The sequence below is a fragment of the Onychostruthus taczanowskii genome, unplaced genomic scaffold (genome assembly GCF_017590055.1).
Source record: "Onychostruthus taczanowskii isolate IOZ18803 unplaced genomic scaffold, ASM1759005v1 scaffold192, whole genome shotgun sequence".
NCBI lineage: Eukaryota > Metazoa > Chordata > Aves > Passeriformes > Passeridae > Onychostruthus > Onychostruthus taczanowskii.
In genome coordinates, this window is record NW_024499151.1 from 1,150 (window position 1) to 17,835 (window position 16,686).

At 54.4% G+C, this 16,686-nt stretch overlaps 1 protein-coding gene across 1 annotated transcript; it reads right to left on the minus strand.

The window, feature by feature from the left end:
* Positions 1–1,663: 1,663 nt before the first annotated feature.
* ATP5PO (ATP synthase peripheral stalk subunit OSCP) lies at positions 1,664–5,539 on the minus strand. Its single transcript, XM_041402111.1, has 7 exons — positions 5,443–5,539; positions 5,236–5,286; positions 4,797–4,907; positions 4,171–4,300; positions 3,946–4,058; positions 2,153–2,239; positions 1,664–1,845 (listed from the first exon to the last, which is right to left on the minus strand). Exons 1-7 carry the CDS (start codon positions 5,470–5,472, stop codon positions 1,732–1,734), a joined length of 636 nt encoding a protein of 211 aa, XP_041258045.1. The 5' UTR covers positions 5,473–5,539; the 3' UTR covers positions 1,664–1,731.
* Between the last annotated feature and the right edge of the window lie 11,147 nt (positions 5,540–16,686).

The following is a 16,686-nucleotide window of genomic DNA, read 5'->3' on the forward strand; positions in this document are numbered from 1 at the left end:
AGCCGCAGCCCTGCAGGCAGGGAGGCTCTGGGAGCAATCGCTGCTGTCGGTGCCGTGTCTGTGCCGCTGCTCCGGCCGTGGCCTCAGGCAGGGACAGCGGAACAGCCCCCACAGTGCCCGTCTGAAGAGGGAGGGACGTTTCCTGAGGGCAGGCGGCCGCCCGAGGATGGCATGGGCTCTCCGCCGGGTAAGCCAGGGTCTGGGGTGGCTGCACAGCTCCTGTGCCGGGCACTCAGCACAGGCCTCCTGAGGAGCAGGCACTGGGAGCACCTCGGCTGCAGAAACTTGTCATTTTTGGTGTTTGTCCTCTTCTGGGGTCAGCTCCAGGACACTCACCTCGTCCCACTCATCATTCCCTGGGACTAAGGGCTTGGTCCCAATGCTGTGCTCAATTTCATCTTCCCAGTTTTCCTGCATGAGCTGCTTGTCGCTGTCATTTTCCCAACTGGAGTGTCCTGAGGGTCTGCTACCATTCCCTCCAGACACATCTTGGCCAATGCAGGCTTCTTCCCAGTCAGAAAGTTTTTCACAGCTGATATCTCCTCGGGACAGTCCTCGCTCAGTGTATTCTTCCCAGTCTGAGGGGTCTTGGGAGCTACACACTTCTCCCTGGGACAGTTTTTGCTCCAAGTATTCTTCCCAGTTGGAGAGCTGGTGGTAACTCATTACTTCCTCACCTTCCCACTGGGGAAGCTCTGGCTCAAAATCCCCTTCCTTCTGATTGTTCCCTTCCCTCTCCTGCCCTGCCTGCACTGACTCTGCCGCTGCCCACCCTGGCTGCTCCCTGGGGGCCGGGAATCCCAGCAGGGCAGACCCGGTGCCAGGGGGGCTCTGGGGGGCAGGCACCGGGCTCTCTTCCCTCTCTGCTGTGCCTGATGCTGCCACTCCTGGATCCTCACTTTCTTCCAGCTGCCTCTGCTCCATTGGCTGCTTCCCGGATCGCTGGATCTCCAGCAGTGCCTGGTTCAGGATCACACAGCTGATGAGCCATGCTACATCCAGCAGAGCCTGGCTGCAGCCTGGGGGGCTGACAGGGGCAGGGACTGGGCTCTGTGTCCCTGCTGATGGCAGCTCCTCCCTGGGGGCAGGAGGCTCTGCTGCCTCTCCTTAGGGATTTTGGGCAAGGGAGGAGGGGCACACTCAGTTGTTCCTGTGGACAGAAGAAATGGGTGAACATCCCATCCCAAGTAGTCACGTGCAACATGGATTCATCAAGGCTGGAAGAGATCTTCAGGATCATCACCCCAAACTATGTCCCAAGAGCTACATCCAGACTCCTCCTGAACATTCCCAGAGACTCCATCACCTCCCTGGGTAGCTCATTCCAAGGCCTGACCACTCTTCCAGAGAATATTTTTCTAATCACTGTTCTGAACCTCCCCTGGTGCAGCTTCAGGCCGTTTCCTCTCATCCCTTCCCTCTGCCTAGGCAGTGCTGACTGACCCAGTTTTCTGGGGAGCCTGGCAGACCCTCCACAGCACTGCCCCCATTCATCAGCTCCCCCAGGGCTCTTTCCATGTCCTTCCCAACAGCTTTCCCCAGGGTGAGCCCCATTTCCAAGCCGTGCCACGAATGTTCAGCCACAGCTACAGAAACTCAGGGCAGCTTCAGCATCTTCCTCCCTCAGGGCCGTGCTTCCCCAACCAAAACACCGGGCACCATCTCCACAAGAAGGAAGAATTTTATTCTTTCCATGTGACAGGTTTCCCTGGGAACCACCAGGACAGCTCTCTAGACAGTCTCTCTCATGATTTTGGTGAGTTTCTGGATCTTGGACCTTGTTGACATGTCCACGTACTTCTCCCCAATATTGACAATCATGCCACCAAGGATGGCTGGGTCAGTCTAAGGAAGGAACATTAAACAGAAAGTTGATTAGCAAGAGTTTGTTACCAGAGAATACAAGTTTTACACTAGGAAAAATAAAATGTAAAGTTTTTCATAGGGACTTTTTTGAGGATGATTCTGTGGTCATTGCATTCCAAAGTGAAGATTTTAGAAATTAAAACATTATCATGTCTACAAGAAAGCACAGAACTATGTAATAAAGAAACTGGATTCAATAAAATCTTTTTGTTTTTGTAAAAATCAGAGACACAGAAGCCTTTAATGTAAACTTAGTGACACTTATTTGTAAGTCAAAAATCCAGACCTTAGTCTCCAGCTTCAACACCTCTCCTTTGGCCAAGAACCCATTCAGGGCACTTTTCAGTTCACTGAGGTTAGCCTCATCCAAGGGCTGAAAAAAAAGAACAGAAGAGCAGAAAAATGAAGGACTTAAAAATACTCAAATGATATAATAATAGTATATACTCAAATGATATAAATTATATAAATTTTTTTTCTCAGGTCCCTTTGAAGACACACTTGCACCAGGAAGGCTGCATCCTGGAACAGGGATAAGCCAAGGGCAGCAGGGCTGCATTGCAGCACACAAGGAGAACAAGCAGAGTTTCTCCTGTTCTCACAGTAAAAATACCTCTTGTGGAACTCTTGCTGCAAACAACTTAGTGACCATGAAACAATACTGGATTCCAGAAGCTGGGCGATGGGGTACCCTTTCTTCTTGTCTGTGTGTTCATCCTAAATTCTAATTCCTATTACTCTTCTTCTCCAATATATTTGAAATGTCTTATTATTTTTCTACTGTGCATTATTGAATTCCTATTCTTTGCCTTCATAATCTTCTTAATCTTTGTGTTCTTCATGTTCTTTGTCGTCTTCGTCACCTTCTTAATGTTCGTCTTCTCCGTCCACATCTCCCCATTCCTGTTTGCTGGTCCCAGATCCCAGTGCTGTTTGTGGTCTCAGTGAGCCCCCAGCCGAGTAATAATAGCATTGACTCCACGATTCACAGAAGGCTGATCAATCTTTTTATTATTATATTATTATTAAGAAACCCATAGACAGTTACGATACACCTGGACCTAATTGGTCCGCCAATCCAAACACCATCACCATTGGTTAATTAAGAAACCACCCTTTGGTAAACAAATCTCCATAACAAATTCCACATGTTCACAATAACAGGTGCAGCAAGTGAAGATAAGAATTGTTTCTCCTTCTTTTCTCTGATCTTCTCACAGCCTTCCCCAGAAAGGCCTGGGAAAGTCGTGTTGCTCTCTGTGGCCAGAGAGCTGCTGCTACAGGTGAGAGCCGCAGCCCTGCAGGCAGGGAGGCTCTGGGAGCAATCGCTGCTGTCGGTGCCGTGTCTGTGCCGCTGCTCCGGCCGTGGCCTCAGGCAGGGACAGCGGAACAGCCCCCACAGTGCCCGTCTGAAGAGGGAGGGACGTTTCCTGAGGGCAGGCGGCCGCCCGAGGATGGCATGGGCTCTCCGCCGGGCAGGCCAGGGTCTGCGGGAGCTGCGCAGGGCAGGCACTGAGCTCTCTTCCCTTTCAGTTGTAACTGCTTCTACTCCTACAGCCCTCTAGTGTTGGGGGGAATTCACTTCCAGCTGCTGCCTCAGTTCCTGGATCTCCAGCAGTGCCTGGCTCCTGATTGCCCTGGAGATGTTCTGGTCCTGGTCAGTGAAGCCTGGCTGCTGGCCAGGGTGTTGAAGGGGAAAATGAGTGGGCTCTGTGTCCCTGCTGATGGCAGCTCCTCCCTGGGGACAGGAGGCTCTGCTGCCTCTTCTGCGTATTTCCCATTGGGGTATCTCTTGGGTTGTCACGTTCTTCCCACCTCTCAGTACATCTCACTGTCCTCTTGCCCAGGCCTCTCCTCTGGGCTGGAGCCCTGCAGGGCAGCCCCACCATGAACAATAGTTGTTTTGGACCAAAAACTGCTGGGTATTAGCCTGCTCTTTGCAGCAATTTGTTCAGCTTGGCAGAGGTGAGACATGTCCTCACTGCTCTCACAGCAAGTACTTCAATCACAGAGTGCAGCCTTAACCAGGAGAGGTTTGTCTTTGCTCCCACTCCCTGCATGCAGAGCTGCCCAGCCCACCTGGGCCGTGGTGACCGTGCACACCACCTCCCCTCGGACGGCGCTCATGATCTTCCCGAAGGCAGAGACGATGCCCGGGGTGTAACGCAGGCGGCCGTTCTCAGCCAGCAGATCTGCAAAACATCAAAGGGTTAAAGCACCACCAGAGGTACGTCCCAGCAGCCAACAGCAATTCCAACGGATGGCGCTGCTGGGATGTTCTCCTGAAGCCCAGAGGTCACTCACTCATCAGGTTGACAGTGATAGGGGACATCTTCTCTCTTGCCAGGGCGTCGTTCACGGCTTTTTGTTTCACTGAGCCCTTGGTGTGAGGGTTCATCACCACACTGGACAGCTTGGGATCCTTCAGGAGGCTCTGAGGGGATACACAAGGATGTGACAAACGCCAGGGGTTTTCCTGGCATCACAGGGCCCACCTGCAGCAGCCAAGGCAGGCAACAGGGGCACTCCTGGAATGAGAACAAAGAGCTCTGGAGCTGATGGGAAGTGAAATGGCAGCTCCAGCTAGGGAATGGTTTAGGTTGGAAGGAACCTTAAAAACTGGATAGACAGGGACATCTTCCACTATCCCAGATTGCTCCAAGCCCCGTCCAACCTGTCCTTGGACACTTCCAGGGGTGGAGCAGCCACAGCTTCTCTGGGCACCCTGTGCCAGGGCCTGCCCACCCTGCCAGGGAACAATTCCTCATTCCCAATATCCCATTTAAACACCAGGGCCACAAGCAGGCAGTGCAGTTGCCAGCAGGCTGGAAGTCTCACAGGTCACAGCAGCCCAACCCCCTCCCTACCGAGGAGCAGCAGGGAACCCTCCCCGCTCCCACCCCGGGAGCCCCGGCTGTGGAACACCTTACCCACACCCGGGTCAGCTCCTTCTCCACCTGCTCCAGCTTCTTCTGCTTGCTGGCTGCCGAGTAGAGGGCGGTGGCATAGCGCCCTTCCAGCCCGTACACCTGGATGGGCGGCTGCGGGAGCAGGGGCAGACACTGAGCGGGGGACCCGGAGAGAGACCCCCACCCCTCGCCTTGGCCAGCCGGGACCCCTCCGGCACCCTTCCCATCTCAGCCACCCGCCTTGAGCCCCTCACGACCCCCCGCCCTGTCATCCTGACCAGCCTGGACACCCCCCTTGACCACCCCGGGGACCCCCTTGGTCTCCTCACGACCTCCACCTCCTCACCTCGACCAGCCTGGAGACCGCTCCGGGCCCCTTCAGGACAGCCCTGCCCCGTTATCTTCACCAGCTTTGAGACCTCCCTACCCTTCCCCTGTGACAACGCCCCTGCCCCCTCACCTTGACCAGCTTGGTCACCGGTCTCGCCGCCGTCGTACTCAGCTGCCGCACCTGGGTGGGAATAAGGGGGAGAATGGCGGGGTCGGCGCAGCCCTCGAGGATCGGGAGGAAAGGGAAGGTCCGAGACCCCGCGCGGGGCTGGAGGGCGGCAGACGGCGCTGCTCCCCCCCTCAAAGCTGCCCAGGCCCCGCCGCCCCCCAATTTCACCTTCAAGACGAGCCCGGCTGCCGCCGCCATCTTTCCCGGCCGCCCCCAGGGTCACCGCGCACTGCGCAGGCGCGGCGGGGCCACACCTACCCCGGCGCCGTTAGGGGCCGCTCCTGCCGCGGGGCACGCTGGGAGCTGTAGTTCCGCAGAGCGGTGCCTTGGGGCCGCGCGCCCCCTGGCGGGACATTGGGGGAGCGCAAACCCTGCGCCCAGCCGGGGTCCCTGAGCCACCGGCGTCCCCGTGGGGTCCCCGTGGCGTCCCCGTGGGGTCCTGTGGGGTCCCTGAGCCACCGGTGTCCCCGTGGGGTCCCTGTGTCCCCCGTGTCCCTGTGCCACCAATGTCCCTGTGGTGTCCCTGTGGGATCCCTGTGTCCCCAGTGTCCCTGTAGTGTCCCTGTGGGGGTCCCTGTGCCACCAGTGTCCCTGTGGTGTCCGGGTGGTGTCCCTGTGGGGTTCCTGTGGTGTCCCTATGCCGCCGGTGTCCCTGTGGTGTCCCTATGTACCCGGTGTCCCTGTGCCCACAATGTCACTGTCCCTGTGCCCAGTCTCCTTGTGCCTGTGGTGTCCCTTTGCCCCCAGTGTCCTTGTGCCCTCAGTGTCACTGTCAGTGTCCCTATCCCCCTAGTGCTCCTGTCCCCACGGTGGCCCAGTGCCCTTAGTGTTCCTGAGCCCTGGTGTCCTCCATGGACATCTCCAGCATGGGTACTTCCCACAGGATCAGTTCTTCAAGACCAGGCTGCTCCTGTGTGGATCCCTTTCCATGGGGTCATTCCTGCAGGAACTGCCCCAGAGTGGATCCCTTTCCATGGGGTCATTCCTGCAGGAACTGCCCCAGAGTGGGTCCTTTCCATGGGGTCATTCCTGCAGGAACTGCCCCAGAGTGGATCCCTTTCCATGGGGTCATTCCTGCAGGAACTGCCCCAGTTATGGGTCCCTTTCCATGGGGTCATTCCTGCAGGAACTGCCCCAGAGTGGGTCCCTTTTCCCGTGAGATCCCAAGTTCTCCCACCAAACCTTCTCCAGGGGGGCTCCTCTCTCCACAGGGCCTCCGATCCCTGCCAGGAGCTGCTCCAGGGTGGAATTCCCATGGGATCACACCTTTTGTGCATCCCCTGCTCCGGTGTGGGCTTCTCCAGGGGCTGCAGGTGGATCTCAGCTGCTCCATGGATCTCCAGGGGCTGCAGGTGGATTTAATCTCCTCCATGGATCTCCAGGGGCTGCCTGCCTCAGCCCCACTTGTCCCTCCATTCATGAGGAGAATCCCACAAATTCTTCCAGACTCAACACCAGCTGTGCTCCCCTCACAGAAACCTCCAACACCTGGGATTTATTTCCTCCCCATGGATAAACTCCATCCCAACACCTCCCAATCCAAAGGATCTTCCAGGTGGGTCAGGCAGCTCTGTCCCTCTCTCTGGTGACCTTGAGCAGCTCGCTCAGATCCCTGAATTACCTGGAATGGTTTAACACATTCTATTCCTAATTCTTGCACCTGTTTGACTTTCTCCCACAGAGCTGGCACTGAGTTGGGGCGGTGGCTGCTGAGGAGATTGGGAGCCTGGGGGGATGGATGGATGGATGGATGGATGGATGGATGGATGGATGGATGGATGGATGGATGGATGGATGGATGGATGGATGGATGGATGGATGGATGGATGGATGGATGGATGGATGGATGGATGGATGGATGGATGGATGGATGGATGGATGGATGGATGGATGGATGGATGATGCATGATGAATGGATGGATGGATGACAGATGGATGGATGGATGGATGATGGATGGACGATGGATGATGGATGGATGGATGATGGATGGATGGACGATGGATGGATGGACAATGGATGGATGATGGATGGAAGGATGGATGATGGATGGAAGGATGGAAGGATGGATGGATGGATGAATTGATGTATGGACGATGGATGGATGGACGATGGATGATGGATGGATGGATGGATGGATGGATGGATGATGGATGGATGATGGATGGATGGATGGATGGATGGAAGACGGATGGATGGTTGGGGGAGCGCAAACCCTGCGCCCAGCCGGGGTCCCTGAGCCACCGGCGTCCCCGTGGGGTCCCCGTGGCGTCCCCGTGGGGTCCTGTGGGGTCCCTGAGCCACCCGTGTCCCCGTGGGGTCCCTGTGGGGTCCCTGAGCCACCGGTGTCCCCGTGGGGTCCCTGTGTCCCCCGTGTCCCTGTGCCACCAATGTCCCTGTGGTGTCCCTGTGGGATCCCTGTGTCCCCAGTGTCCCTGTAGTGTCCCTGTGGGGGTCCCTGTGCCACCAGTGTCCCTGTGGTGTCCGGGTGGTGTCCCTGTGGGGTTCCTGTGGTGTCCCTATGCCGCCGGTGTCCCTGTGGTGTCCCTATGTACCCGGTGTCCCTGTGCCCACAATGTCACTGTCCCTGTGCCCAGTCTCCTTGTGCCTGTGGTGTCCCTTTGCCCCCAGTGTCCTTGTGCCCTCAGTGTCACTGTCAGTGTCCCTATCCCCCTAGTGCTCCTGTCCCCACGGTGGCCCAGTGCCCTTAGTGTTCCTGAGCCCTGGTGTCCTCCATGGACATCTCCAGCATGGGTACTTCCCACAGGATCAGTTCTTCAAGACCAGACTGCTCCTGTGTGGATCCCTTTCCATGGGGTCATTCCTGCAGGAACTGCCCCAGAGTGGATCCCTTTCCATGGGGTCATTCCTGCAGGAACTGCCCCAGTTATGGGTCCCTTTCCATGGGGTCATTCCTGCAGGAACTGCCCCAGAGTGGGTCCCTTTTCCCGTGAGATCCCAAGTTCTCCCACCAAACCTTCTCCAGGGGGGCTCCTCTCTCCACAGGGCCTCCGATCCCTGCCAGGAGCTGCTCCAGGGTGGAATTCCCATGGGATCACACCTTTTGTGCATCCCCTGCTCCGGTGTGGGCTTCTCCAGGGGCTGCAGGTGGATCTCAGCTGCTCCATGGATCTCCAGGGGCTGCAGGTGGATTTAATCTCCTCCATGGATCTCCAGGCTGCCCCTGCCTCAGCCCCACTTGTCCCTCCATTCATGAGGAGAATCCCACAAATTCTTCCAGACTCAACACCAGCTGTGCTCCCCTCACAGAAACCTCCAACACCTGGGATTTATTTCCTCCCCATGGATAAACTCCATCCCAACACCTCCCAATCCAAAGGATCTTCCAGGTGGGTCAGGCAGCTCTGTCCCTCTCTCTGGTGACCTTGAGCAGCTCGCTCAGATCCCTGAATTACCTGGAATGGTTTAACACATTCTATTCCTAATTCTTGCACCTGTTTGACTTTCTCCCACAGAGCTGGCACTGAGTTGGGGCGGTGGCTGCTGCTGAGGAGATTAGGAGCCTGGGGGGATGGATGGATGGATGGATGGATGATGCATGATGAATGGAAGGATGATGGATGGATGATGGATGGACGATGGATGATGGATGGATGGACGGATGGATGGATGGATGATGGATGGACGATGGATGATGGATGGATGGACGGATGGATGGATGGATGATGGATGGACGATGGATGATGGATGGATGGACGGATGGATGGATGGATGATGGATGGACGATGGATGATGGATGGATGGACGGATGGATGGATGGATGATGGATGGACGATGGATGATGGATGGATGGACGGATGGATGGATGGATGATGGATGGACGATGGATGATGGATGGATGGATGGATGATGGATGATGGATGGAAGGATGGAAGGATGGATGGATGGATGAATTGATGTATGGACGATGGATGGATGGACGATGGATGATGGATGGATGGATGATGGATGATGGATGGAAGGATGGATGATGGATGGAAGGATGGAAGGATGGATGGATGGATGATGGATGGATGGATGGATGGATGGACGGATGGATGGATGGATGATGGATGGATGGATGGCTGCGGGAATTCTGCAGGATCCGAGCACTAGGTGCCGCTGTCGCTGCAGATTCCGAGCGCTGGGATCGTTCCAGGACGCCAGGACAGTTCCAGCGAGGCTCTTTCGGAAACGCGGCTCAGCATCCCAGCGGGGATCAGGCAGCGGCTCCAACCCGATTTATTTTGGCTGTCAGGATTTAATTCCCTCCTCTGTCCCTGCCTGCATCCCGGGGTGACACTCCAAGGCACAGGGACAGGTTTGAGCCTGAGACAGCTTGACAGGCTGGGAGAGCTGGGGGTGCTCCCCTGGAGAGGAGAAGCTCCAGGGAGAGCTCAGAGCCCCTGGCAGGGCCTGAAGGGGCTCCAGGAGAGCTGCAGAGGGACTGGGGACAAGGGCTGCAGGGACAGGAGCCAGGGAATGGCTGCCAGTGCCAGAGGGCAGGGCTGGATGGGATCTGGGCAATGAGGAATTGTTCCCTGGCAGGGTGGGCAGGGGCTGGGATGGAATTCCCAGAGCAGCTGGGGCTGCCCCTGGATCCCTGGCAGTGCCCAAGGCCAGGCTGGACACTGGGGCTGGAGCAGCCTGGCACAGGGGAAGGTGTCCCTGCCATGGCAGGGGTGGCACTGGGTGGGCTGTGAGGTCCTTCCAACCCAAACCCTGCTGTGATTCTATCACTCTGCTTTTCAATAACTTTAAAAACTACACTACTGAGAAAAGCATGTCTAAAATGTAGAAAAATACTTGCTTTTCTTTAATAATTTTTTTTTTTTTGGATAATGTGCCTGCACTGAAGTTTTGAAATGCATTTATTTCAAGTGTGGTTTCAAATCCCAAATTATTTTATTGTAATTCCATAACACTCTGTGATCTTGCAGCATTTTAATAGACAGAAAATCTGGCTTTTTGAGTGAAGTCACTGAGTGCTGAGGGCACTTTACTGAGCTGGGGATTGGGTCAAAGCCTGATAATGCTTTCAAGAATTAAAATCAGAGCACCTTTCACAGGTTAATTTTGGACAAACAGCATCCCCCAGATGACACAGAGTTTGTACCTTGATGCCTTCCACTGGAAGGGAAGTTCAAGCCTGGATAAACCTGTTCTTGTATTTGGATATCTGTCACAATAATGGGCTCTTCCATTGTCACAGATGAGAGGGTTTAGGAGCTTTTTCCTCCTGCAAAGCAATTAAATATTATATTATAAATAAATATTGCCCCTTTGCCATTTCCCTGTGTCCCTGGTTTCTGTCTCGAGCACTCGAACATCTGCAAGGTCAGAAGAAACACCTGGAAGAACATTCCCTTGTGGGTCTGCCCCTTTAGTGACCTTAAAGTGCTCATTTTAGTCATGTGGGGATAGAAAAAACATCCCTTTTTTGTCTCCTGCTGAGTCAGACCACCACTGAAACCATGCAAAGTGTGTGCTATTTTCCTTTCACTGAGAACCCTCCAGAAAGAAGGGGACAGTTCTCAGACCATGGGGTGCTGGGGAGGTGTTTCCCTCAGGGCCCTGCTTCAGGAGGTGTCCTAAAAACCGGAGCAAGGCTTGTCCAGCTCCACCAACAACTGCTGGCACAGAGAGGTGGAAAGAGGAGGTTTTTAACAACCCACCTGAGGTCTTCAGAGTGCCACAAAACCTGCTGGGCTCACCCTGCACCAGGCCAGGGCTTTGGGAAGAAACCCAAAATCCCCTCTAATGATTAAACTCCTGAGGCCAGGTTTGGAAGCAGCGCTCCAAACTTCCCTCCCTCACCTTGCAGCTCACCTGAAACCTGAGCTCTGTTGTTCCCCTCCTGTTATTCAGTAATTGCACCTGGCTCTGCCCGGGACTGGGCACCTGGGACACCCAGAGAAGCCAGGCTGGAGCTGGAAACAACTTCCTGACCAGTTCCTCTGGAAAAAAAACCCCTTTGGTGTTTACCAGCAGTGGGGGAATTTTCCTCTCCTGGTGCTCCAGTTCATCCCAGAGAACCTGGCCCCAAAAGGTCAGGACTGAACTCACCCCCATCGCAACCACGAGCTTGTTCCTGCAGCTGCAGGAGGGGTTGGAGGGGGTTTGTTGGGGTTTTTCCCTCTTTCCCAAGGGCTCCAGAGGCACACGTGGGGCTGGGTCCAGTCCAGGTGGGTGTTTTCCACACCTCTGCTCCACAAGCAGTTCTCCTTGGGCAGGTAAATCAAGAGCTCCCTGTGCCCACCCTCCAAAATCCCCCTGCCCAGGCACGACCTGACTCATTTCCCCATCAAAAAACAGTTTTTCACTCAGTGGCAGGGACAGAGAAGCTTTAATTTTTTTTTTTTTCCCTCCAAACCGGAAAGAATGATTGAAAAACACACAAAATTGGTCAGGGGAATTCCAAACGGGGGCAATGTCAGTCGAGGTGGGTGACTGAACTCTCTGCCCTCAGCAGCACAACACTCCTCTAAAAGCTCTTGATCTGCAAAATCGAGCACCTCAAACCACATTTTCCTGCCCTCCCAGGGGGGTTTCAGGTTAGTGACTTTAATAGGAAAGAGATTCATCATTATTATTTTGTTGTGAATGTGATGCTTCCGGGGGAGCTCGTGGTGGTTGCAGTTATTTTCCATGCAACCGTTGTAAAACGGGGAGAGACCCATAACCAGGTGCCTGTAGACTTGAAAAAATAATCTAAATTATTTTAAGATTCTTTAGGACACCTGAAAAAAAAAATAAGGGTGAGCTGGCTGGGGGGAATAAACACTGACTGCAAATCTTTAACTAGGAAAGGTGATGTTGGTCCACTTTGATTTTCTTAGAGATTATTTGAATTATTTATTTGTCTTACGAGGTTGGCCAGGAAATATCAAAGGTAAAAAGAACTGTTTTGGGAAACTCTGAGAATAACAGACACGGGGTAGGTGGACCCAAGAGCTGAGGGTCACCATCTCCCACCTTGGCAGGGGAGCAGGCAGAACGTGGCCCTGAGGCTCAGGAGATTTGGGATCTATTTTCAGCTCCGCTTTGGACCTGCTGATTGGCTTCTAATTATTCCACACCTCAGTTCCCCCATCTGCAAAAAAAGCAAGATACCAGCATCCTTTATAAATAGCTCTCAATTCTGTTGATGAAACACAGTTTATTAATAGCAGTGGTACCTTCTCACACATGCTGCCAGGGGGAAAAAATCGTTGTAAATTCACAAATGTCACTCAAATGATGGAAATGTGCAAGTGGCTCTGGAGGAAATAAAGCAGAGGAGGAGCACCAGGCCTGGTTAGATATTAGGGCTCCAGTTTGTTCGTTGCCACAAGAGGGAAGCCAACACTAATAAAATAAATTTATTTGTGCATTAACCATGGTTATTGTGGAGGGGTTTACCCATTTCAAGGCTGTTGTTTGTCCTCTTTCCTCCTAGCAAATTTGCACTTGATCATATGTCAAAACCCAGAGAACATTATTCCACATTCCCTTTGGTCAATGTCCTGTGAAATGAATTTCATGGATTTGCCTGTTGGAATGGCAAATCCATAAACCTGAAACAGAAAGTTGGGACAAAACGGAGCCAGTTGCTCTCGTAGTGAATTTTAAAAAAGGCCTCGTACAAGTAAGGGGAAGTTTGGTGGATGTGGGGCTTGAAAAAATAAAGGTGGTGTTTCCCCTCCTGTTGGTGAGCATGAGAAATTAAAGACTAACCACAGGCAGAGGTATTTTTAGGAATTTTTACACCACAGCAGTGACAAATTAATTCAGGAGGTCTTCTGACTCTTGTTCACAACGTGTGTGAGCATCTTCTCTGTGGATTATTCTGTTAGAGCAAAGCTGCTCTCACTGACTCTGCTGAGACCATGAGATCTGCAATTTGGGGGATTTTTGTGAGAGTCACCCTGGCTGGGGTCACTCATTGATGACATAACCCTGGTGGGTCAGGATTTGTTGTTACATTTCCATCTCGGGCTTTTGGGAAAGGGCTGAAAGCAGGGTTTGGGCAAGGAGGGGTTTTTAAAACAGTTCCTGTGAAACTGAACAAAAAATCGTCACCCAAATTCTTTGGTGGATATTTTCCTGGCTGTCCTCTGGATCTCTGTGAGACAGGAACATTTGAGAGTCACTGTTCAGGTTTCTGTAGAGCTTTGAGACATTTTTATCCCTCTCAGAGAGGTCAGGCCTTGGGCTGAGCTGCCCAGGGAGGTTTGGAGTCACTGGGATTGTCCCAGAGGAGTCTGGATGTGGCCTTGGGGACAGGCTTTGGGGTCATGCTGGTAGCACTGGGTGATCCTGAAGGGTTTCCCAGCCTTGATTCTGGGATTCTGAGAAGATCCAGCACTTTTTAAACTCCACCTTTAGGGCAGGTTGGATAAGTCAAAGCTTGTGATGCTCAGCCTGGAGAAAAGGAGGCTCAGGGGGGACCTCACTGCTCTGCACAGCTCCTGCCAGGAGGGGCAGGGAAAGGAGGAGAGGAAATGGCCTCAAATGGCACCAGGGGAGGCTCAGGTTGGAGACTGGCACAGAAAATTTCCCTGGCAGAGTGGTCAGGCCTTGGGCTGAACTGCCCAGGGGGGTTTGGAGTCACTGGGATTGTCCCAGAGGAGTCTGGATGTGGCCTTGGGGACAGGCTTTGGGGTGATGCTGCTGGGGCTGGATGATCCTGGAGGGTTCTTCCCACCCTGGTGATCCTGGGACTGCTGGCAGTGCTCAAAGATCATAATCCTGGTGTTTGGAAGTCAGGATTTTTGAGGAAAGGCAGAAAAGAGAAGCCACAGCAGCGCAGGACATTACCTCTGGTGAGGTTTCCTGTGAAGACCCCGAGGATGTTCCCTGCAAGTGCAGAGAGGGAATCAGGGCAAGGCTGGGAAAGCCACAGACAGGGACTGCAGTCCCCAAAGGACATTTGCATAACAAGCTGCTTTGTTAATTGTTTTTTAATATCCTTTAGGAACATTTTGGGTGTTTTGTTCTCCTTCCCTTCACAGCAGGCAGACCTTAAACTGCTGCCCTAAAGAATCTGCTGGGTTCAGAGGAATTGTCAGGCTGAACAGGGAAAACAGCCAGAAACATTCCCATGGCCCAGGTGGGCAGCCCCCTCTCCCACACTACCCAGGAATTCCCACCCTCCCATCCCTTCTCCTTCCCTTCTGATGCTGTTTCAGGCCCCAGTCCTCGTGGATGTGGGCATGTGTTTAACTCTGAGGACACGAGCAGTCACACTGGGGAGATTCACATGACTCCAACCATGCACTGGCATAGGGATTTCCTGAATGAAGGGCATGGGAGGAAATGGCCAGGTTAAAAATAATGCCTGGGTTTTGTCCCTGCTGCAATGCCTTTGACAGCAGTGGAATTGTACAGGGCTGAACGGGCTCCAGCTCCCTCACCTGCCAGTTTCCATTGCTGTGTTCATGGAGGGATAAAAGTCAAGCCTGTGCTTGGCTGGGGGGGAATTCAGGATCACTCAGGATCTTTGTGTCCTTCAGGACAGGACTGTGCCCCTGGAGCTTCAGCAGAGCTGTGTTCCCCATGTCCCCATAGCCCAGACACTGCCACGGGGGTGGCTGGGGTGACAATCAGAGCAGGTCTGGCCTGTCCTGCCACTTCCCTGGGACACTCTGTGGCCTTCCCAGGGGCTGCTGCTCCTGGGGCAAGAGCCCCTCTTGTCTTGCTTGGGGTCTTGGCTGCTTCTCTTTGTGTCCTGCACCAGTTTCAAACAGCTGGGAGGGGAGCACTGAAATAAAAATGAAATAAGGCACTGAAGAAATCTCTCCTAAGAATGTTTCTCCCTCTTTTCTGTGGCCAGGTGCCCACGTGGTGCTTTTTGGGAGTCCCCAGACTGTTCCACAGTGACTCAAGTGAGGCCAAACTCACCCTCACATACAGGTCCCCCTGTTTCCCTGCAGATCCCAAAGCGTGTGCCACACCCACTATTGGGAATCCCCAAAATTTGGGAGTGGGGAGAAAACCCCCCCCAAAGCCCAGCCCCGGGTACAGAACCTCGTGCACCCAGGGCTCCTGAGGGATCTCTGACAGATCTACCTTTATACCCCCTGTTTCCCTGCAGATCCCAAAGCGTGTGCCACACCCACTATTGGGAATCCCCAAAATTTGGGAGTGGGGAGAAAACCCACCCCAAAGCCCAGCCCCGGGTACAGAACCTCGTGCACCCAGGGCTCCTGAGGGATCTCTGACAGATCTATCTTTAGTTCCAGAGTGAGTCACATCATTGTGATCTGACTTTAGGGTTTGTCGGAGGTATGAGCCAGGCCATGGGACTGGCTGCGAGCGAGAGCATTATGGGATGGAGCTGTAAAATTCCACTGCTCCCTGCTCTCCGAACCGGCAGCGAGGAGCGGGAAGGGCGGCGGGCAGGGCGGCTGGGGGGTGTCCTCGGCACGGGGAGGCAGCCGGGGATCTGGGCACAGCTGGGCACAGCTGGGCACGGCTGGGCACGGCTGGGCACGGCTGGGCACACGGGGAGGCTCCGTGTGCCCGCAGTCACGCCTGTGCCAGCCCGGCCCCGCGGCTTTGCGAGGATGCTGCCGCGTTGCTAAGCGACGTGGGCAGGCAGAGATGCTCCTGCATCACGCACAGCCGCGGGGTAGCCGAGCTGTGCCTGGCGGTTCTGCTGGAAAAAAAGATTCGTTTTCTGCTCGCCAGAAGGGCACAGGGGTGTTGCCTCCCAGGGTGGGATGGGAGTCGCGGGATTCCCGGGATTCCAACTCCTGCCGTGTGCCCGGGTGCTGGGCAGCTCGGGAAAAATGGGAATGAACAGCCAGGGGGTGGCGGGGATGTGGCAGACAGAATGATCCCTATAACACCCCTACCAGTTGTTCTTTCACGGATTCAGGGGGTCACTGAGGGTGGAAGAGCCCCCCCAGACCATCGGGATCCCCACTTTGCCACCTCCAGCCCTGCCTCGGGCACCTCCAGGGGTGGGGACTCCAAACCTGCCCCCTGCCACATGAAATCCTCTGTGAGTCCCACGTGTCGGCGCACACAGAACCCACAGACGTTGACTGGACATTCTGGGACAGTTTTGGGGCCCTCAGCACCCCAGGCCGTTGGATGATCCCACCACAAACCAGCGGGGATTTTTTAGCCTGATGAGCGCGGTTTTGGTGGAGCCTCCCTGCCGAGCCCCCTCCTTGAAATGATTCCAGAACCAGCTGTTGCACACAAAAAGAGAAGTCCAGACCCATTCTGGAAGAGGCTGAGGGGTTGTTTTAGGAGGCAAAGAGCAGCCAGCCTGGTCCCCAGGGCCACAGAGAAGGTGGCACCTGCAGTGTCCTGTCCCAGGGCAGGAGAGGCCTCTGCACAGCCCAGGCTTTGAGCACGACTGAAATCCCCAGGGCTGAAACATTCATATTTTTTTTGGGCAGATCACGGCTGGCAGCAGGTGG